The 20,581-nt window shown below is 42.4% G+C and overlaps 1 protein-coding gene across 1 annotated transcript; it reads left to right on the top strand.

Moving 5' to 3' along the window:
* The first annotated feature begins 688 nt into the window (after positions 1-688).
* On the top strand, positions 689-19,497 carry CDC45 (cell division cycle 45). Its single transcript, XM_081174915.1, has 18 exons — positions 689-899; positions 1,863-1,922; positions 2,753-2,845; positions 3,466-3,603; positions 3,943-4,083; positions 4,415-4,470; positions 5,727-5,775; positions 6,899-6,960; positions 7,837-7,887; positions 8,711-8,830; positions 10,165-10,296; positions 11,479-11,577; positions 13,074-13,235; positions 13,468-13,606; positions 14,276-14,359; positions 15,993-16,111; positions 17,362-17,438; positions 19,126-19,497. The coding sequence occupies exons 1-18, from the start codon at positions 699-701 to the stop codon at positions 19,188-19,190; spliced, it is 1,848 nt and encodes a 615-aa protein (XP_081031041.1). The 5' UTR covers positions 689-698; the 3' UTR covers positions 19,191-19,497.
* The last annotated feature ends 1,084 nt before the right edge of the window (positions 19,498-20,581 follow it).

Genomic DNA, 20,581 nt, shown 5'->3' with positions numbered 1-20,581 from the left:
AACTCCGGCTCCCTCCTTCGGGGTTTTTTTCCTCCCCTTCTAAAACGAACAAAATGGTGGATGGGCACGCCCTCTCTTGTGGCCAAAGAGTTGTTAGGGTCGACACGGAAGTGTTCTTCACAATCCTCTCTTCCGGTTCTCATTAGACCACTTGCGGGGCAAGTTTGGCAGAAAGCGGCTATGCCTCCCTTTTTGAGCTTTAAGCAGCACCCTGGGGAAAAACCTTGTTGTCGGTGTAAGCCTATATTTTATACACTTTATACACAGCAAACAACGTAAGCATGTAAATAAGATTAGCAAGGTTCACCCCGCAAGCGCAGTCCCAGAGAATAGTGATAACCTTGATCCAAGCTTTTTTTAAAATACAGGAATGATTATTTCAAGCCCTGGTAGGAAAGGGAGCCTCTAAACCACGCCTATGCAATTTTACACCCATTCCCTGCAATATTTCCGCCACTCTTTCTCGCAAACGGAGGCTGCCACTACCAACATGCAACTGGGAACCGGACGTCGTGTCCTACTGAACAAGACTGCACCTCCTTTCCCCTTGCCGCCCAATCTTAATGTGCAAAAAGGCCTCTTCTGGTCCGCCTCAGAACTGCCCGTTTGGGCGATAGGCGGAGGAGGGCGGAACACGCGTCCAATCAAAGCGCCAGAAAGGCCGCACGGTGGGCGGGTCGGGGAGCCTATTGGGCGAGATGCGGAGCGCGGCGACCAATGGGCGAAGCCAAAGGGGTTTGGCGCCTTCCTTTGAGCGGAGGCCGAATCGCCGCCTCAGTTCGCCTTCGCCGCCGTTGCCGCCGCCGCCGGGATCCTGTCAGGGGGTTGAAAGCCCGGCCTTCCCGGCCATGTTCCTGACGGACTTTCGCAGAGATTTCTATGAGGTGGTCGTGAACCAGGTGAGCGGGGCTCCTCCCCGGCTGTGTGTGTTAGCAAGTCCCGGCGAGAGCCCCGACGGAGAAGGCCTTACTCAGCCCCGAAGCCCGTTGGGTGGCCTCGGTCGATGTTGTTATTATTGCAGTGGTACCTCGGGCTAAGAACCTTTTTTTTAAAATAATAATAATTTTTTATTAATTTTTCCATTTTAACAATCCAATCAAATCACATTAAATATTCCAAATAATACAAATACATATCATATACAGTGGTACCTCAGGTTACATACGCTTCAGGTTACAGACTCTGCTAACCCAGAAATAGTGCTTCAGGTTAAGAACTTTGCTTCAGGATGAGAACAGAAATTGTGCATTGGCAGCGCGGCGGCAGCAGGAAGCCCCATTAGCTAAAGTGGTGCTTCAGGTTAAGAACAGTTTCAGGTTAAGTACAGACCTCTGGAACGAATTACCGTATTTTGCGCCCCATAGGACACACCTAGTTTTTTGGGGGGGAAATAAAGAAAACAAATTTTATTCCCCCCCCCCCCAGGTGCGGGCCTGGAAGAACCAGGTCGGGGAACAGTGGGAAGGCTCGCTCCGCCTCCCCGCTGTCCCCCGAGCTTGTGGGGCTGGCGATGGGGAGAAGTGCGCTGAGCCCAGGACTGCAGGCAGCTCTGCGCAGCCATCGGGAGCCGGGCGGGACTTCGCGCCCCGCTCCCGATGGCCGTGCAGAGCTGCACTGAGCCCGGGACTGCAGGCAGCTCTGCGCAACCCTCGTAGCTGGTCTCCCGAGGGTTGCGCAGAGCTTCTGAAGCCTGGAGAGCGAGAGGGGTCGATACTTTTTATACACCTTCAAGGGATGTTTCTTTCAAGTTCTTTCTGTATCCAAAATTGTGATGAATGAAGTGGTTACAGATTGTTATTTCGTAGTGTGCTATTGTCATAGACACTAATTAAAATGTTCTCTCTCCTTTTCTTTTTTGGTAGCGGGTGCTGCTACTTGTTGCTTCAGATGTAGATGCGTTATGTGCTTGTAAAATACTCCAAGTAAGTCTCCTTTTTATGTCCTGTTAATGTGCAAAAGTCAAAATGGGTGTAAACTGACCTGTGTGCAAAGATGAGGGAAGTCTAGTTTTCTAATATTGTATCTAGCTAAGCTCTACTGAGAGTAGACACAGTGAAATTAATGGGTCCAACTTTGTCGTTTCCATTTATTTCAATGGATCTACTCCATTGGATGTAACCCAGCATGAAAGTTTCTGTTGGTTGATGGAGAGATGGGAATTTGCATCCTTTTTTGTGCACAATTAAAATACTGTCACCTGATAAGCAAAACTATATCTAAATTAAGCAGTGTTTTATCTTTAAACTGCCTTGAGTTCCTGTCAAGGAAAAAGATGGAGTATATATAAGTAGATTTATTATTATTATTAAATTTCTATACTGCCCTTCTTCTGAGCATCACAGGCTTCAAAGTATAAAAACACAAAAATACAGGCCATAGTAACAAACAAAAACAACCACACACACACCAGTTTAAAAGGCCATAGATTGTTTAATTAGCCAAAGGCTAATAAGCAATGAAATCCTTTTCACACTTATATTTATTTGGGACACTTTACCATATTAAGAGTGCAAACATACACTAAAAAATAGATAATTAAACAATGTTTTATTTACAGAACTCCTTGAATTTTTGATTGCTTGGATTCTTGTGCTTGTCTTCAACTAAATCTTATTAATTTTATATGACAGTGTGATAAATGTTTGGCCTTGCTCAAACTGCTGTTGAGGAAAAGCCATAAACTGCATTATTAAACTAATGGTGATGGCTTGCCTACCTCTTCCTCTAAAATGTCACTTTCATTTCTTTTGAGGCTTTATTCCAGTGTGATCATGTGCAGTATACTTTAGTCCCAGTATCTGGATGGCAAGAACTTGAAACTGCATTTCTTGAACATAAAGATCAGGTAAAAACATAATTAGGATAAAAAAGTCCATTTCCTTTCTAGTATCTCGGGTTACAGCGCAATGTGTATTTGATAAGAATAAATCCTATTAATTCCATTGGTGCTTCCTCCCAAATAATTCTACATCTTGTTACAGTAGTCCAGCCCACTCTCAAGAAGAGTTAGCACATGAAGCTAAGCCAGATCATTGATCCACATAATGTAATATTCAGTGGCTCTCCAGATTTTCCTTTGCTTGCCCTACTTGGAGATGCTAAGGAATGAACCTGAGGGCTTTTGTATGCAACATAGATGCAGTATCACTCACTTATATCCATTCTCCAAATGTGACTGATTCTGCATGGGAGTTAATTACTTTTTATTGCTGTGGGTGGCCTGAGTTCTCAGAATAAACAGTGTCATGTTAGATTCTGTTGTGGACAACTTAGAGGAAGACTAATTACTTTCTGTAGTCCCAGGGAATTAGCTATATTTTCTCTCAGGAAACGTAAAGAGCTAATATTTCATAATAGCCCTGAGGATATGAGACTAAAGGAAGCATTAATCTTTTGGATATGGGCCAGCATTTCATAAACAACAACAGTCTTGCTTGCATATTAATATGACTTCCTTATTTGCAGTTCCAGTATTTTGTTCTCATAAATTGTGGTGCCAATGTTGATCTGCTTGATGTCCTTCAACCTGAAGAAGACTGTGTTTTCTTTGTCTGTGACACACACAGGCCTATCAATATAGTGAATGTTTACAACGAGTCACAGGTAAATTCTGCTTCTTGAGAAAATGGTTGACCGGAATCCATTCACATGGATCCCTTGCTTCTAGGACATACTCTGGCTCCTTAAACTGGCATGGGTGAAATTCCAATAGATTGTCTTGTTTTATAGATCATAAATTCCATATTGATTTGTTCACCATATAAGATGACTTTTGCTGTAGTTGTGATGCTTAGTTTAGTTAATTTTTTTATTGCTGTTTACCTAATAGTGTTTTATAGATTGTAATTGTTTTATTGACTTGTTAATGATTGTTAATTATCTTTCACTTGAATCATTATTTCATTAAAATGTTTTATTTAATTAAGCATTTTCTTTTACTAGATCAAACTATTGGTAAAGCAAGATGATGACCTTGAAATTCCTGCCTATGATGATATCTTTAGGGACGATGAGGAGGAGGAAGATTCTGGTAATGAAAGTGATGGTTCAGAGCCTTCAGGAAAGCGGAGGCGATTTGAAGAGGTTAGTTCCTTAAATCACGGAAGCTTAAATAAAATATACCCATGTATTAAAGGGAAATAATTGTTTCTATCACAGGGCAAAGTTTATAAATAGGCATTCATAATTTACTAGCCGCTTTGCTATGAGGAAGTGAAGGAAGATGCACTAAGCAAGCAAATGGGTTATTGTTTTTTTCTGAGAACTTCATTCTATATAAACATAAAAACTACAAGTTCAGGGAGTTAGAATTCAGTAGGCAACTTCTTTCAGGCACTACTTGCGGGATTACTTTATAATCAGTTGTGACAAGGACAGAGAAGGGAAATGTAATTTGCTATTCTAATCTCTGCAGGAAATAGTGGAAAGAACAATGAAAAGACGGCAAAGAAGAGAGTGGGAGGCACGCAGGTACGTCTTCAGATTATACACATTATACTTCTGTTGTTCTGTCTAATGGTAAAATTGAGATTGCAAGCTCTGAAATATTGACGTGGTTAGTGCATCATAGAAGGTGAATCTAGATTCTGTTTTTTAAAAAAAATTGCTTAGCTTATATATCTTGAAGACAAAGATCTGTGCTCAGCAGTTGTGTTTTAAAATATGTTATAGGTTCAAATATAGCTCTTAGGCAATCACATTGTAAGCAGAGGTTGGTCGGCCATCAGTCATGGGTGCTTTGGTGAGATTCCTGTATTGCAGGGGGTTGAACTAGATGACCCTTTGGGGTTCCTCCCAAGCCTATGATTCTATAATGTGGCATTAATTGGATGAAAGGATATTATCAAGGATAGAAATTGGTCACCTTTAGTAGGAAAGGCTTTGTTGATTACCTCTTGGACTGTGTTTCCTCCCCAAATCCAAATACAGTGGAACCTCGGTTTTCGAACGTAATCTGTTCCAGAAGACCCTTCAACTTCCGAAATGTTTGAAAACTGAAAGTGGAAGCCTCAATACAATAGGGAAACTCAAAAGGGAAGCCACCGTGGCATGTTTGGCTTCTGAAAAACATTAAAAAACCAAAGCAGTTACTTCCGGGTATTCGGCATTTCAAAGCCGAAACATTTGACTTCCAAGACCCTCGAAAACTGAGGTTCCACTGTATTTCTTGTGGGTACAGGATCTCTCCTGCGCACAATTTTTTTTGGCCTGTAAAGACTCCCCAGTTGCTTCAGGGGAGGCAGCAGTTATAATATATAGCTAGATCTAGTGTTTCCTTGCATGAAAATAAACAGGGCAACCTTTGCATGTAAGAGCTCTGCATACACAATGGGGTGCTTTTGATTGGGTTGGCTCTCTTTTTCCACATTACATAGTGGAAATATTTTTTTACAAGTTTAACCTTTTGTACATAACAATTGTTAGAGTACAGCATTCATTGTCCACTAGTGGAAGAGCCCTAGTGGAGGGCAGCGTTTAAAAGCTGCGGAGCAAAAGAACCCAAAGCAACAATTACACTAGCAGAAGCTTGTTTTTCAACAGATGATTCTTGTTGTGCAGTTTTTTCTAGTCAAGCGCTGTATAAATTTTATGAAATAAATAAATCTTCAGTTATGTACTTGTGTTTTCCTTTGCACAACGACAGTCCTTCAGCACAACTCTATTGCTAGGTGCCTTTAACTTAGCGCTGCATTGAATAAACCCCATGACTTCTTTCTGTTCTTCAGGCAAGAAATTCTGTTTGACTATGAGCAGTATGAATATCACGGTACTTCAGTGAGTATCAAATATCAGTGTCAGTAGACCTTGAAGGAGAACCATTTTTTTCAAGAGAAGATGTTATTACTTTGCAAAATTAATAGCAGTTAGTTCAGGGTGCCTTACTTTGTGGAAAGGAAGCTCAGCTAGTAGCGCCATAGTATATTCTTTATAAATTAATTCTGTGTTTCTGGCTCTTCTGTCATGCCACATCTTTAGAAAGGCCCCTGACCCTCTTCTTGGGTAGACATTTTTGCAGTAGTTTTTAACCTTTGTATGAGAATGGGGAAACATTTGAACCATGCTGCTTTTCAGGGATAAATAAGTTTAGCAATTAGTGTTACTTATACACAAACAATAAGAAAGTGATTTCTAGTGGGAGTGCATCTTCACTTCAGGGAAATACTATATTGGGAACACACACACACACACACACACACACTCCTGAATGCCAAGATCTAATTTGGGGCAAGTACTATTTGGTGAGAGAACCCCAGCAAAGATTTAAAATCACAAAATATGCAGCAAAGTATAGCGTGGAAATACAGGCTGCTAGACCTTTAAAACATGCCCTTGTGAAGTCCAAAACTTCCCTCTTCCACCATTATAGGAAAAACCCACACATTTGGGAGGTTAAAAATTGGTTTACTTACAAACCTTTCAAAGGACCGTTTACTGTACTTCAGAAAATTGCACAGGCGGTAAAACTTGGGTTAGTAACAAAGTGGTGAAAGTTCCTAAATATTGGTATAGGCACATAAGCATGTTGGTTGTCTTGTTATCCCCCAAACCTTGGTGATGATATGAGTTACATCTTCAGCTGCCCCCGACAGACTTCTGAGTGGTGGTGCTGTATTCTGAATGTGCAGGTGTGGGGAGGGAGCAGAAAGCTCAGGTCACTCCTGTACAGTTTGAGGCTGAGCTCTTGTCTGCTGCTGCTTTCAGAAAAGAGCAACAACAGTTAACAGATGTTGTAATTAGTTCAGTTTCTGAAGAGACTGTAACAAGCCATGGCTGCACCTTACTTTTGTGAGAGTAGTAACGCTGGCCCTGCTAGATGCTGAAAACATTTGCTTGTGTGGAAAAATCTGTCCTTCCCCAATCACACTCAGCTATTAATTGTTTTTTTTTCCTCTTGTAGTCTGCCATGATGATGTTTGACTTGGCATGGATAATGTCTAAAGACTTAAATGATATGTTGTGGTACGTAATTTAGTTTGTGATAGTAGTATTGCTGACTTGCTTCCAGATGTGTTCCAACCTGTATAGAAATGCCCCTGCCAGTTGCTCTACCGAAGAGGAAAATCCCTTGAAAGCATTTCTCATTATGCTCTTACGGATGTCATATAAAATACTATTTCTCAGAAAAATCTCTTCACAAGCTCAAAAGGTCAAGACACGAAAGCTATAGCAACTAATCCACACTTAATGACCCACCTAAGTGGTACTCAGAATATCACTCAAGATATCACTCAAGATATCCCCCAAGTAATTAAGGAACAAAAGAAGAAAAGGCACAATAACCTGGGAACTTCCTCTCTGCACCACACCCCCTCAACAGTATTTATAGGAACTCAAACACTGAGACCCTGCTCTGTTCCAGTAACAAGAAGCCGAAAGCACCAGCCTGAAGATGACGAGTGAGACCTCGTCGAAACGTCGCCTAGACACCCCAACTCTTACACGGGAAGACACCCGAAGACACCAAAACATATATATATATATATATATATATATATATATATATATATATAATCTTTATTGTGGTCCAAAGACCCATAGAACAATTTCAGAACAAAATACGGTTAAGTTCAATGGTACTTACTCCCAGGTAAGTATGTATAGCAGCTTTCTATCCTGCTGCCCTCCAGATGTTTTGAAATATAAATCCCATCTCTGATTATTGGCCATGTTTACTGGACTGATGGGAGTTGTATGATGGAGGTAGGCTAAGGTATAGAATAGCACCTTAAAGTCTTCGGGGAACCTTTTAAATATTTGTTCACTATTCAGTCTCAGCAGGGACAGACAGAGAATATCTACAAATTCTTGATTCAGTTGTTTTGATTTGCTTTTTAGGTGGGCTATTGTTGGACTAACAGACCAGTGGATTCAAGACAAAATCACTCAGTAAGTGAGCAGTAAATATTCTATTCAAATAGGTATTTTTAAATTGTTAGCTGCTTTGGGTGTCCTTGTGACTGGACAGAAAGAGGGAATTAAATAATTTTATAACAAATTGAATCCTTTAATGTATACAATTATGGTAGGACAGAAATTACTTTTTAAAGCGGCATGCCCGTTTCATGTGTTAGGGGCTATCCCCAAATCTGCAAAGAACTGGGAAACTTGTTTTTTCTGAGAAGCACGGTATTTATAGCGTTTGCTAAGGCTGCATTGTATTTGAGAGACAATAGACTTCATTCCTTTATAATGTCAAAGGAATTTTACAGCATGCATTTTACTGGCAAGCTGTTTCTAATAAATTGACTTCTTTCCACATTGAATGTCCTGAAAGCAGGAATGGTGAAACTTTATCTCCTTTTCTATAGAACCCTGCACTCCACCAATGAGAGCTAGTTGCAAAACAGTGGGTGAGGGTGGCAGACATATACTTTCATACTGTTAAGGAGCAGGGCATCTACAAAGCACATGCTGAGCTCAGTAATTTGTGTTTAGTACCAGAACTAATCTTGCAGCCCTTCCTAAATTCCACTTCTGGCTTCTCCCATATTTTTCTTAATTTCACCAACCTAACATAGAAAACGCCTTCACTGTTGTCAAACATAAACCCTTGCAAATCTGCTCATCTAGAGATCTACTGGTAGATATCAGTATATTTTTTTTGCTCATCCTCTCTCCAAAAGACATTTAATATTTAAAAGGCAGATAATAGAGCTGTCGGGGGAAAATATCGAACTAACTATTTTGTATCTGTTTTCTTTGTAAAAAGAATGAAATACGTAACAGATATTGGGTCTCTACAGCGGCATGTATCTCGGCATAACCATCGCAACGGGGATGAAGAAAATTCTCTTTCTATTGACTGCATGAGAATAGCATTTGAATATGAGTATCCTTCTAAATTACTTTGCGGAAATATTTCTAAGACTTGGGTGAAGTGGTTTGTAGTACCAGTTGTTGAATTGCCTATGCCAGTGGTGGCGAACCCAGAATGGGCATGCGGAGCCCTCACTGCTGGCACGCGCACCATCGGCCCATCTGTGCTTTTGTTTTGTTGTTTTTTACACTTGTGTTCCTGCTCCTCCCCACACTACTGCGTGCGCCCGCTGCTTAAACCCAGAACCTTTTCTCCCCCCCCCTTTTTCCCCCCCTGGTAGCCGGCAATTGTGTTCAGCAATTGGTCTGTTTTTCAATTGGCTGTGGCAGTGGCTGTTTCTGACTGGGTGCAACAGCATTTGTTATTTGACCTTCCTTGTGATTTTTTCTGCGCTTTTTTTGGTGCCGCGTGGTAGTTCCCAGCTCCCCCCCTCCAACCCAGGCTTCACCCATTCCCTTCCGCCGCCACCCCCCCAAGCTCCAATCCTCCACAGGACCCTTGCCTCCCGCAGGCCCGACCTGGGCTAGGAGGGCACTTGTGCCCACCGCCTCCCTGCATGCCTGGCCCAACCCAGCCTCACCCCTTTGCCGCGGCGACGTTGCTGGAGGGAGGGAGATGGGGAAGACCAAGCCGGGATCACAGGTGGGGAACAGGCAGGCAGCCACGGATGTTGGGCTGGCTGGCTGGGGTGGGGGCTCTCCCTCTCCTCCTGGCCGCCGCTCACCTGGCCTAAGGGCTGCTCCGTCCTCCCCATCGCAGTAGCCCAAGAGTGAGCCAGCTAGCCAGATGGGGAGCGCGCCCTGGTGCGCAGGGTGGGAGGGGGGAAGAGGGAAGGAGATGGCAAGATCTGCAGGGATTTTTCTGTTGTGTCTCCCCCCCAAAATAGCTCAGCAACTTTGGGGTGTCCCCCCAAAAAAGCTCAAAAACTTTGGGCACTTTGTAATAAATAAGTGGCTTTTGGTTTGCAGTTTGGGCACTCAGCCTCTAAAAGGTTCGCCACCACTGGCCTATGCTATGTGAGTTCAGACATAATGGCACTATTTCAAAGCAACCCGTTTATTGGAGCACAAGCGAGCAATGAACTCAAGCGCTCTTGCCTTCCCTTTCCCCTCTGGAAGCTGGTCTCCGAAACCAAGAAAGTCCCTCAACAGCCAGACGCAGGAGAGGGAGGACTTGGGGTTGCCATTTGTTCATGCTCCAAGAAACTATGGTTTATTGAAGCAGCCCTGTCATGTCTGAAGCAGGTCATTGTGATCCAGACAAGTCATTTTGAACTAGAAGATAGCAGGCTTTTTTTGATCCAACCTGCTGTAATTACTTTTCCTAATTCTTATCGATGGTCTTAGCTTGTGCCTTGCGCTCTATCAACATTGGTCTCTGTATGAAAGCCTCTGTAATACCTGCTACACTTCGGCCAGCTTCAAGCTTTGGTCTGTGCAAGGTCAGAAGAGACTTCAGGAATTCCTTGCTGATATGGGGTGAGTTAATAAGGAGATTTTAAATAAATAAAGAGTTTGTATATAATATATAGCAGCATCAATGTGTGTGGCTCTTTTACAAAGTTCAGGAGAATGGGTCCTTGTTCTGAATTGTTTACAATAGAAAGCACAGGGGATACAACATAGAAAGGGGAGCAAAATGGAGAAAAGGATAATGGGGGGGGGGATTTGCATTTATTTCAGTTAACAGGCTTATTCACAGTAGGGCATGAGGACTAGGGCAGTGATGGGGAACCCCTATGCCCGACTGATTCCCTGCCCACAGCAGGGTTTGTAGGCATTCCCAATCTGCTGATTGGCAGTGTCTGCAAAGCCTTCTGCCTTTGCCCTTGCAGTTTGATTTCCAATTGTGCAGGGAATGAAATACTTCATCTGCTGTCATGGTGATGTTAGGTGATTGACAGGAGTGCCCTGCAGATCTTGGAGAGGTCAGGATCTGGAGCACTAGCTGGATCCAGTTCACTGGCCCTGGACTAGGGGGTTGAGACAAAGGATTTGCAGGAATGGTTTTGAAGGTGGATTTTGAAGGAAGCAAGAGGCGGCATTGCATGGATAATGTTGCATGCAGGCCTTTGCATAAGGGGCAAAAGGAGAATTGGGAGAGTCATTTGGATGGCTGAAGGTAGTGGAGCTCGAGTAAAGGTCATGAGCAAGGCTGCCAAGCCAGGCAAAGTTTGACGTGCTTTCCCCTAGACTATTGGGAATGTCTCCAGAAAGTTCCATGTTTAAACTCTAGCATCTCCAGGTACAACTGGTCTGAAATCCTGCCATTCAGTGTAGACAATTACTGAGCTATATGGCCTTATGGCTTGATTCAGTTTAAGGCAGTCTTCTATATTCAGTTATTCAGCCCTGGTGATCATCTAATGTTTATTGGATGGATTTTCCCCCAAATTGATTTTTGAATTCTGAATTTATTGTTATTCACGTTTTATACTGAATTTTATGCTGTTTTTTGTTGCATCAATTAAGTGTTTTAAATTTGTTGTTAGCAGCACTGAGCCCAGTTTTCTGAACCGGGAAGGGCGGGGTATAAATAAAAAAATATTACTTTATTATTATTATTAGTTTTTGAATAATGAACATGAAGAGATTGTGATTTGGCAGACTTGCTTCATCACTGAAAATGTGATCTCTTCCCCACCTCCACTCCTCCCTCAGCTTACCTTTGAAGCAAGTAAAACAGAAGTTCCACTCTATGGACATTTCCCTGAAAGAGAATCTACAGGAGATGATTGAAGAATCTGCAAATAAGTTTGGGTAAAACACTTTTTTACATATTTGGAAGTCTTAGTGAACCTTTTCATCTCTGTGTGATGGCCTAAAAGGGTATTGTAACCTGTCTGGACTGAGCAGAAGCAGAAACCCACCCTTGCCCTTACATTTCTACTAAACTTTCAACCAACTATTGAACAGTTCATCAATTATTATTTTTAAAACTAAAGCACTACTATCAGGTCTGCCCTTGCTGCTTACTATTTCACAAATATTTTTATTTATTACATTTATATCCCACCTTCCAAGGAGCTCAGGGTCTTAGGGGGGTATATGTAGCATGGAGATTATAGCACAAACCTAATTTGCAGGGTTGTTTTAGTGATTTCTAAAGTAACATGATTTCTTAAAAAACATACGATTTTTTTTGTGTGTGTCTAGGGAAAAAAATACTATTTACAGTGATACCTTGGGTTAAATATGCTTCAGGTTACATACTCTTCAGGTTACAAACTCCGCAAACCCAGAAATAGTGCTTCAGGTTAAGAACTTTGCTTCAGGATGAGAACAGAAATCGTGCTGTGGTGGCACAGCAGCAGCAGGAGGCCCCATTAGCTAAAGTGGTGCTTCAGGTTAAGAACAGTTTCAGGTTAAGTACGGACCTCCAGAACAAATTAAGTACTTAATCAGAGGTACCACTGTATAAAGGGACGCGGGTGGCGCTGTGGGTTAAACCACAGAGCCTAGGACTTGCCGATCAGAAGGTCGGTGGTTCGAATCCCCGCAGCGGGGGTGAGCTATTGCTTGGTCCCTGCTCCTGCCAACCTAGCAGTTCGAAAGCACGTCAAGTGCAAGTAGATAAATAGGTACCGCTCTGGCGGGAAGGTAAACGGCGTTTCAGTGCACTGCTCTGGTTCGCCAGAAGCGGCTTAGTCGTGCTGGCCACATGACCTGGAAGCTATACGCCAGCTCCCTCGGCCAATAAAGCGAGATGAGCACCGCAACCCCCGAGTCGGCCACGACTGGACCTAATGGTCAGGGGTCCCTTTACCTTTACCTTACCACTGTATAAATAGTAATACTCTGAAAGGAACTGTTTGGCTGTTGATTGAACTAGCTGCCCTGATATCACAGAGATGGCAGGGCAGGCAGAGTTCTTCAGCTGCCACCAGCTGAACTGAGCTGATCTAATCCTAGAGAGGGTCAAGGCAAGCAGAAAGTGTTAAGGAAGTGTTAGGCCAAGGAAATGAAGATTGGAGCAGGGAAATGCCTAGAAAAACGAGAGGAAGAGGAAAAGAATAAGGAAAACCGAGAGAAAGACAAGCTCCTCCATATTGCCATGAGCTACATAGGGAAGGGATTCAGGTGGACAGAGTTTTGTTATTAGGTAGTCCTCCAGAAATGGCCTTTAGAACATTAAATTCATGATTGCTTTCGCTACTTTCATGGTGTGTGTATATAGTATGTTCAGTGCTAAGGCAGCAGTAGGGATTTAAAAAACACTTTTAACATCTCTTTGTTGGCTTAATTTGGTTTTGCAGAATGAAGAATTTAAGAGTACAAACCTTTAGCATCCAGTTTGGTTTTAAAAATAAGTTTTTAGCAAGTGATGTGGTGTACGCAGCTGCTTCTTTAATGGAGAACATGGAGAAGGACGAAAGTGGAACTGATAATTTCATCAAAGCTTTGGATAGTCTTTCCAGGTAACACACATAGTTTTTCAAGCTCATTCAAATCTGCTTTTTTTTTTAAAAAAAATTGCCCACAGCTGACTGGCAGTAAGGCATTCTAAACTGTTACATCAAAAATTCAAGGTCAATATCCTATAAGAATGTACCAAGCAAGTGGTTACTGATAATAAATTAAGAAGTCTTCAGTACAGGTTTTTCTCTTCTCTGGTAAAGTAAGCTTCTTTCCGTTTTCCTTTTTTTTCAGGAGTAACCTGGACAAGTTGCATCAAGGGCTGGAACTAGCCAAAAAGCAACTTCGTGCAATTCAGCAGACCATAGCCAGCTGTATCTGCACCAATCTTGTAATCAATCAGGGACCGTTCCTTTACTGTTATCTCATGGAGGTAAAATTTGCCTGGACTTGTTTCTCAGTTCTGTGCTGTACTTTTAAAACACATAATTTACGTTAACAAGCTTGAAGTTCTAAATCGAGTGGTTTTACCTTCACACACTTGACACCTGCTGTATCTACAGCTTTTCAGGGCCAAATTTAGATTAGACCGTGGAAGTGCTTTTAAAAGAAATGTAAAGAGATCTGATTGCAAATCCGCAATGTTTGGCCCTGCATTATGGAGCCCAGGAGAGTGCAGTGTTTTTAACATCTTAAGATTTGACTCTGCATGAAAACAGGGCTTTGAGTGAAACTTGCAAGGATACCAGTCACTGTACTGTATTTTTTAATTGTTGCAACCTGCCCCAGGGAGTTTGTGGTGAAATAGTATACGTTGATGGTGGTAGATTTGTGATCCAGGAGATTCAGTAATCACCTTCAGGAAAGCAGCTGCACAACTGAACTTTTATTTATCTTAATAATAGCCCTGCATACTGCTTGACAAGAACCTTTTGAATCTCAGGAAGAGAATCTGTTGGGGAGAAAAAAGACCCAGTGGCCTGGTATACATGTAGAAGCTCTGGCACACATCTAAAAGGACCACCTGCCCTATAGCCTGTCTATGGAAATTACTGCCTTTTGGGGGCAGGTTTAGTAATTATATCTCTTTTTTCCTTCCCAGGGCACACCAGATGTGAAACTGTTCTCCAGACCAGTATCGTTATGCCTGCTTAGTAAATACTTACTCAAGTCATTTGTTTGTTCTGTAAGTCATTTTCTGTTTCCCCTTCTGGGTTTGCTTAAGTTACGCTGATGTTCTGGGTCTAGCAGTGTTGCTCAGACAAGACCTCTTCCCACAGCAGAATTGGGCGGGGGAGCAATTTTCAGAGATCTGCCCTCTGTCCTGCAGTCCCCACACCCACATAATCTGCTCCAGGAGCTCCCTTACACCTCTTGAACACATTTAAAGGAGGGGGATGTTGAGTGGCCCTGCTGGATACAACTCATCATCGCCATGATGTCGAACAGCACAATTTTCTTTTAAAATGCACTCCTAGAGAGAGGTGTGCCGAAGTGATACAGAATTGTACTCATAAGGACCAAATTACAAAGGACATGGCTTGCAATGCATACAGTAAGCCTGCAACTTACTTGGTGGTTATATTTCAGGGATCACACCTAAAGCCAAAACCATGTACAGTGGTACCTCGGGTTACATACGCTTCAGGTTACATATGCTTCAGGTTACAGACTCCGCTAACCCAGAAATAGTACTTCGGGTTAAGAGCTTTGCTTCAGGATGAGAACAGAAATCGTGTGGTGGCGGCGCAGCAGCAGCGGGAGGCCCCATTAGCTGGAGTGGTGCTTCAGGTTAATAACAGTTTCAGGTTAAGAACGGACCTCCGGAACGAATTAAGTACGTAACCAGAGGTACCGCTGTATAGTCAAAAAACATTAGTTGCAATTTTGGATGGGATTTTTCCTGGGGATCTGCCCCCTTTTTCTTTCCTTTTTAATTTTTGTTTTTCCAAGAGCATAAAGCTGAATTTAATGTGCAGATTTTTAAAAAAGCAAATAGTGCCAGTGATTCTACTGGGAAATTTACTCACAGTAAAAATGGCACTTTCAGGCGAGCGATTTTTCTTAGGTTAGGGGCAAGGGGTGAAAGGGTTAAATTCTTCCCTCCCCATTTGCTGCAATTTAATATAACTCCTTACTTTGGCTCTAGAGTTTGATGTGAGGGCCTGGGCGGGGGGAAAGGAGCAATGCAGGGAGCCCACATTCCCCCCCCCCAATTTTTCTGTTTTTCCCCAGGCTTTCTCATGTGTATTCTAAATTAACTCAAGAACTGACTTAAACAAGGCATTGTATTGGAAGAGTAATACTACAGGACAGTTTTATTTCTGAGCATCATGTGATGATTTTTTTTTTATTCATTTGGTAAGGCAGAACATTGTAAATCTACAAAAAGACCAGGTTTTCCAAGGAAAAGCACATTCAAAAAAGAATTATGCATTTCATCCACCATAGTGCTGTAACAATTTCTGTTTTTAAATTTTATTAAATTGCACTTTAAGCAACTTACCATAGCATTTAAACTATTTTTATTGTAAGGCACACGTGAGTTCCTTTTAAATATGGGTAAGATAAAATCTGCTAAACCTAGCAGAGCAGTAAGTATAAATAAATATCTGTGCGTGTGATTACTGGAAACAACGTCTGTCTGCTTACTGCTGCCTAAGGAACCTCAAAACGTCTAGCGAATGTTTGATCTATAATCCTTTTTAGATAACTTTAACCCTCAAATTAACTCCTCATCAGTACTTTAAAAAGCAGAGCTGAAGTTTTCTGATTCTGTCTTTGATGTTTATGTAATCAATGTGCTTTCTGGTTTCCAGACAAAAAACAAGCGCTGTAAGCTGCTGCCGATGGTTATGGCCGCACCAATGGACACTGAGCAAGGCACAGTGATCATGGTGGGGATTCCACCTCATCTGGAAAGCTCAGACAAAAAGAAGTAAGAGTTTTATTTGCTGGCCCCTTTAGATAAGATGCTCCATAAACTGAGCTGGCTGTTCCAAGTCTGATCATTGTTCTGGAGTAGGGGAGTGGGGAGAAACCGCAGATATGCATTTGCAGTGAAATAGGCCAACTCTGTATGGTTGTTTGGGTGCATGCTGAGAACTAGCCTGGTGTAAAGGTAAAGGGACCCCTGACTGTTAAGTCTAGTCGCGGACGACTCTGGGGTTGTGGCACTCATCTCGCTTTACTGGCCGAGGGAGCCAGCGTTTGTCCGCAGACAGCTTTCCGGGTCATGTGGTCAGCATGACTAAGCCGCTTCTGGCGAACCAGAGCAGCGCACAGAAACGGCGTTTACCTTCCCGCTAGATCGGTACCTATTTATCTACTTGCATTTTGATGTACTTTCGAACTGCTAGGTTGGCAGGAGCTGGGACTGAGCAACGGGAGCTCATCCCGTCGCAGGGATTCAAACCAGCGACCTTCTGATCGGCAAGCCCTAGGCTCTGTGGTTTAGACCACAGCACCACCCGCATGGCTTGCATTTTGCACTTGAACCAAGGAGACTCAAGTTCAAAACCTTGCTTAGCCATGAAATCCGCTGGGTGATCTTTAGGCAGTCACTATTTCAGTCTAACTTACCTTGTATTGTTGTTGCAAAGATGAAATGAGGTGTTGGCGGGGTCCTAAACTCTTTGGAGGAAAGGAAGCATGGCAATGCTTTGCTGAGTTTGCACAGTTGCCATTTTTGCAGCTTGTTAAATTTAAGCTGTTGTATCAAACGATTTTGCACTTGTGCAACATGGGGCACCTGGATTTTGCCAATCCCCTACAGCCTTCGACATTCCCTGAAAAACTGCTCCTGGGGGTTGGTGGACTTTCTGGAGCTGTATGGGGGGCTGTAACTGGGAGGGGGGGGAGATCAGTGCTTCACTCTAGGACCAAATACAACCATCTAAGGGCTATAGCCCTTAGACCAGGCGTAGGCAAACTCCGGCCCTCCAGATGTTTGGGACTACAATTCCCATCATCCCTAGCTAACAGGACCAGTGGTCAGGGATGATGGGAATTGTAGTCCCAAATATCTGGAGGGCCAGAGTTTGCCTATGCCTACCTTAGATGGTTGCATTTTTGGTGCGTGTGCTTATTTAATGGATGCTTGGGGTACTTTTTAGAGAAAGGCTAAATGCTTGTTGACTTTTCCTTTCTGGGGAAATGCAAAATGCTTGTTTTTCTCTCCCTCTCTAGCTTTTTCGGAAGAGCATTTGAAAAAGCTGCAGAAAACACCAGTTCTCGGACTTTACACAACCATTTTGACATGTCTAGTAAGTAAATGCTGCATATCTTATATAAACTAGTGCATCAGCAACTTTTAGGCTTTTCCATGCATGCCTTTGTTTACTTGTTTTTTAATGAGGCACATTTCAGAGAAAATCGTGCAAGTCTGAGTACTTTACTGAGTATTTGTAAGCTTGTAAAAGAGCTGTGGCAGTCAAACATCACTGAGACTTGGAATGTGCACCAGGCGCGAACAATGTGCTTCACCTACTGATGTGCCCTAAAACCAAGTAGCTGTTGTTGCTTTGCATGGATGATGGATCAAAGAGGTAAAAGGCTTATCGGCTCGAAGTATTTACTTCTTGGCAGTCAAGTAGTGCAGCTTCTAGTTTTAAAGTTTCAAGCATGCACACTCATCAGTTGATGAGCACAAGACCAACTGATGACTGGCATGTATGAAAAAAAATAACCCCACATCACAGACTAATGACCTGATATTCTTTCAACTAAAGTGCTTTTTGGTGGGAACACTTGATACATTTATCTTTGAGTGTGAGTCATTGGGGGATTTGATTGATGATCATGTATGTATGTATGAATGAATGAACTATGAGGAAATATTACAATGTTGGGAGCTTTTTGCTCTAGGGAAAACAGTAAGAGTAGAGAGATAATAGAAGCACATAAAATTATGTATGGTGTAGATAAAGTGGATAGAAAGAAGCCTTTTCTCCCTCTCATAGTTTTAGAGTCATCCAACTAAGTGGAAGAGTGAGACATTGAGAAAGAGGAAGAATGTCACACAGGGCATAGTTAAACGTGAAATTCTCTACCACAAGAAGTGGTGATGGTCGCCAACATGGACATATTTAAAATGGGATCAGACAAATTAATGGAGGATAATGCTCTCAGTAGCTACTAATCATGATGGCTGTGAAATAGCATCAGGGTGCCTCTGAGGAGCAGTTGCTGGAGAACAACCATTAAGAGAGAATTGCTGTCCTCGTGTCCAACTTGCGGCCTTCCCGCAGACATGGCTGACCACTGTGGGAAAAGTGGCTTTTCTTAGGTTAGGTAAAGGTAAAGGGACCCCTGACCATTAGGTCCAGTCGTGGCTGGCTCTGGGGTTGCGGTGCTCATCTTGCTTCATTGGCCAAGGGAGCTGGCGTCATGTGGCCAGCATGACTAAGCCGCTTCTGGCGAACCAGAGCAGCACATGGAAGCATCGTTTACCTTCCCGCCAGAGCGGTACCTATTTATCTACTTGCACTTTGACGTGCTTTCAAACTGCTAGGTTGGCAGGAGCAGGGACTGAGCAACGGGAGCTCACCCCGTCGCGGGGATTCGAACCGCCGACCTTCCGATCGGCAAGTCCTAGGCTCTGTGGTTTAACCCACATCACCACCCGCGTCCCTTAGGTTAACTAGTCCTAAAATGAATTCTGAGTGTGCAACGGTTACCAGCTAATACTGGTAGCGGTGGCTTCTAAATTGACTCTTAGCAATGTAGAGTGACTGGGGAAACCCAGCCAGATGGGCGGAGTATATGTAATAAATTATTATTATTATTATTATTATTATTATTATTATTATTATTATTATTATTATTATTATTATTACCGCCAGAAAATGTTTAAATCAAGTTGTCACTGTAATATAGAACAGGTCCATCATGCTGTGATATGCTGTCTCTCCAGTATTTGTGCCGTTACAGTCATTTCTTTTATTGTTTTAGTTATTGAATTGAAAATGGAAGATCGGAGCAAATTTCTGGATGCACTTATTTCTCTTTTGTCCTAGTGGTAAGATGGTGCTGAAGGATAATTTTTTTAAACCATTGAATCTTGAACAATTTTAGAACTCATTAAAATGCATCTGATTGTGTTCTATTTTTAAAGTTTTGTCTTTCTCCTTTTGTAAGGTCTTGATACCGTTTTATCTGTGAGTTTTACCTTATGTATATGAATTTGTAAATAGCAATTATCTTGTATCTACCATGTTTGGTTTGTATAGCTTTGATGTAAACCTATTTTAAAGTATTGGTGTTTAGATGTAGCCAATGCAGGTTTGTTCTTGAAAAATTTAATCAAATAAATTTTTCATTTTATGTCTTTGTTGATGTAAAATCCCTGTGCTATCTAATGATACCGCGAACACCAATATTTTGCTAATCTGCATACTACAAAAACTGGGAATGCAGACCATCTCATTTTATACTTAGGGTGTGCCGTGGGTTTCATTTAGCATGAACTTGTCCACCAGTATTCAGAATTTATAATGTGCTTTTTAATGCTTCAGTGTGTTTTGCTTCTGTTTATTTTTATTTTGCAATGTTTATATACCGCTTAATCAACAAAATATCTCTACTCAATCCAAGTTGTGGATATTGGCTACGTCTATGACAGTATCATTGTGTACTTTGGTTTGTTTGGTTTTTTCCATCCAATCTTCAGTTTCTTTCCCTATCTCCATCCCCCTCTATGATGAAGCCCATGGGTGTGTCTGGAGCAGGGGTCAGCAAACTTTTTCAGCAGGGGGCCGGTCCACTGTCCCTCAGACCTTGTGGGGGGCCGGACTATATTTTGGAGGGAAAAAAACAATGAACAAATTCCTATGCCCCACAAATAACCCAGAGATGCATTTTAAATAAAAGCACGCATTCTACTCATGTAAAGACACCAGGCAGGCTCCACAAATAACCCAGAGATACATTTTAAATGAAAGGACACATTCTACTCCTGTAAAAACACACTGATTCCTGGACCATGTGCAGGCCGGATTTAGAAAGCAATTGAGCCAGATCCGGTCCCCAGGCCTTAGTTTGCCTACCCGTGGTCTAGAGCAGGGATTTCCAACCAGTAGATCACGATCTACCGGTAGATCCCTGACTGATCCTGGTAGATCACGGGATCCTTATCGTGTACAAAAAGTTATGGGGGGAGTAAAAAAACCTGTTCAATCCTCCCCCCAAAAAGCTCAACAACTCTGGGCACTTCACTGGGCAATCCACCCACCCCACCCCACACTCCTCCTACCTCCAATGACAATGGGTAGATCACTGCCAGTTTTTTTTATACTGGGAGTAGATCACAGTCTCTTGGGAGCTGGACATGCCTGGTCTAGAGGGTGCAGATGCGGAAAACAAAGGTAGGGTTCAGTAAGGATCATAAATCTGAACAACGATGACAGCT

This window comes from Podarcis bocagei (genome assembly GCF_964188305.1).
Source record: "Podarcis bocagei genome assembly, chromosome: 16".
NCBI classification, from domain to species: domain Eukaryota; kingdom Metazoa; phylum Chordata; class Lepidosauria; order Squamata; family Lacertidae; genus Podarcis; species Podarcis bocagei.
The sequence above is the reverse complement of the archived record's forward strand: the minus strand, read 5'-3'. Positions and strand labels throughout refer to the sequence as shown.

What these genes read in the sequence shown, in the direction of transcription:
- CDC45 (XM_081174915.1), top strand. Translation starts at nt 699, where the DNA reads ATGCGGAGCGCGGCGACCAATGGGCGAAGCCAAAGGGGTTTGGCGCCT. An exon ending in GTGCTTGTAAAATACTCCAA is followed by an intron (nt 1,923 to 2,752) that starts GTAAGTCTCCTT and finishes ATTTCTTTTGAG; the next exon opens with GCTTTATTCCAGTGTGATCA. An exon ending in TTTACTGTTATCTCATGGAG is followed by an intron (nt 13,607 to 14,275) that starts GTAAAATTTGCC and finishes TTTCCTTCCCAG; the next exon opens with GGCACACCAGATGTGAAACT.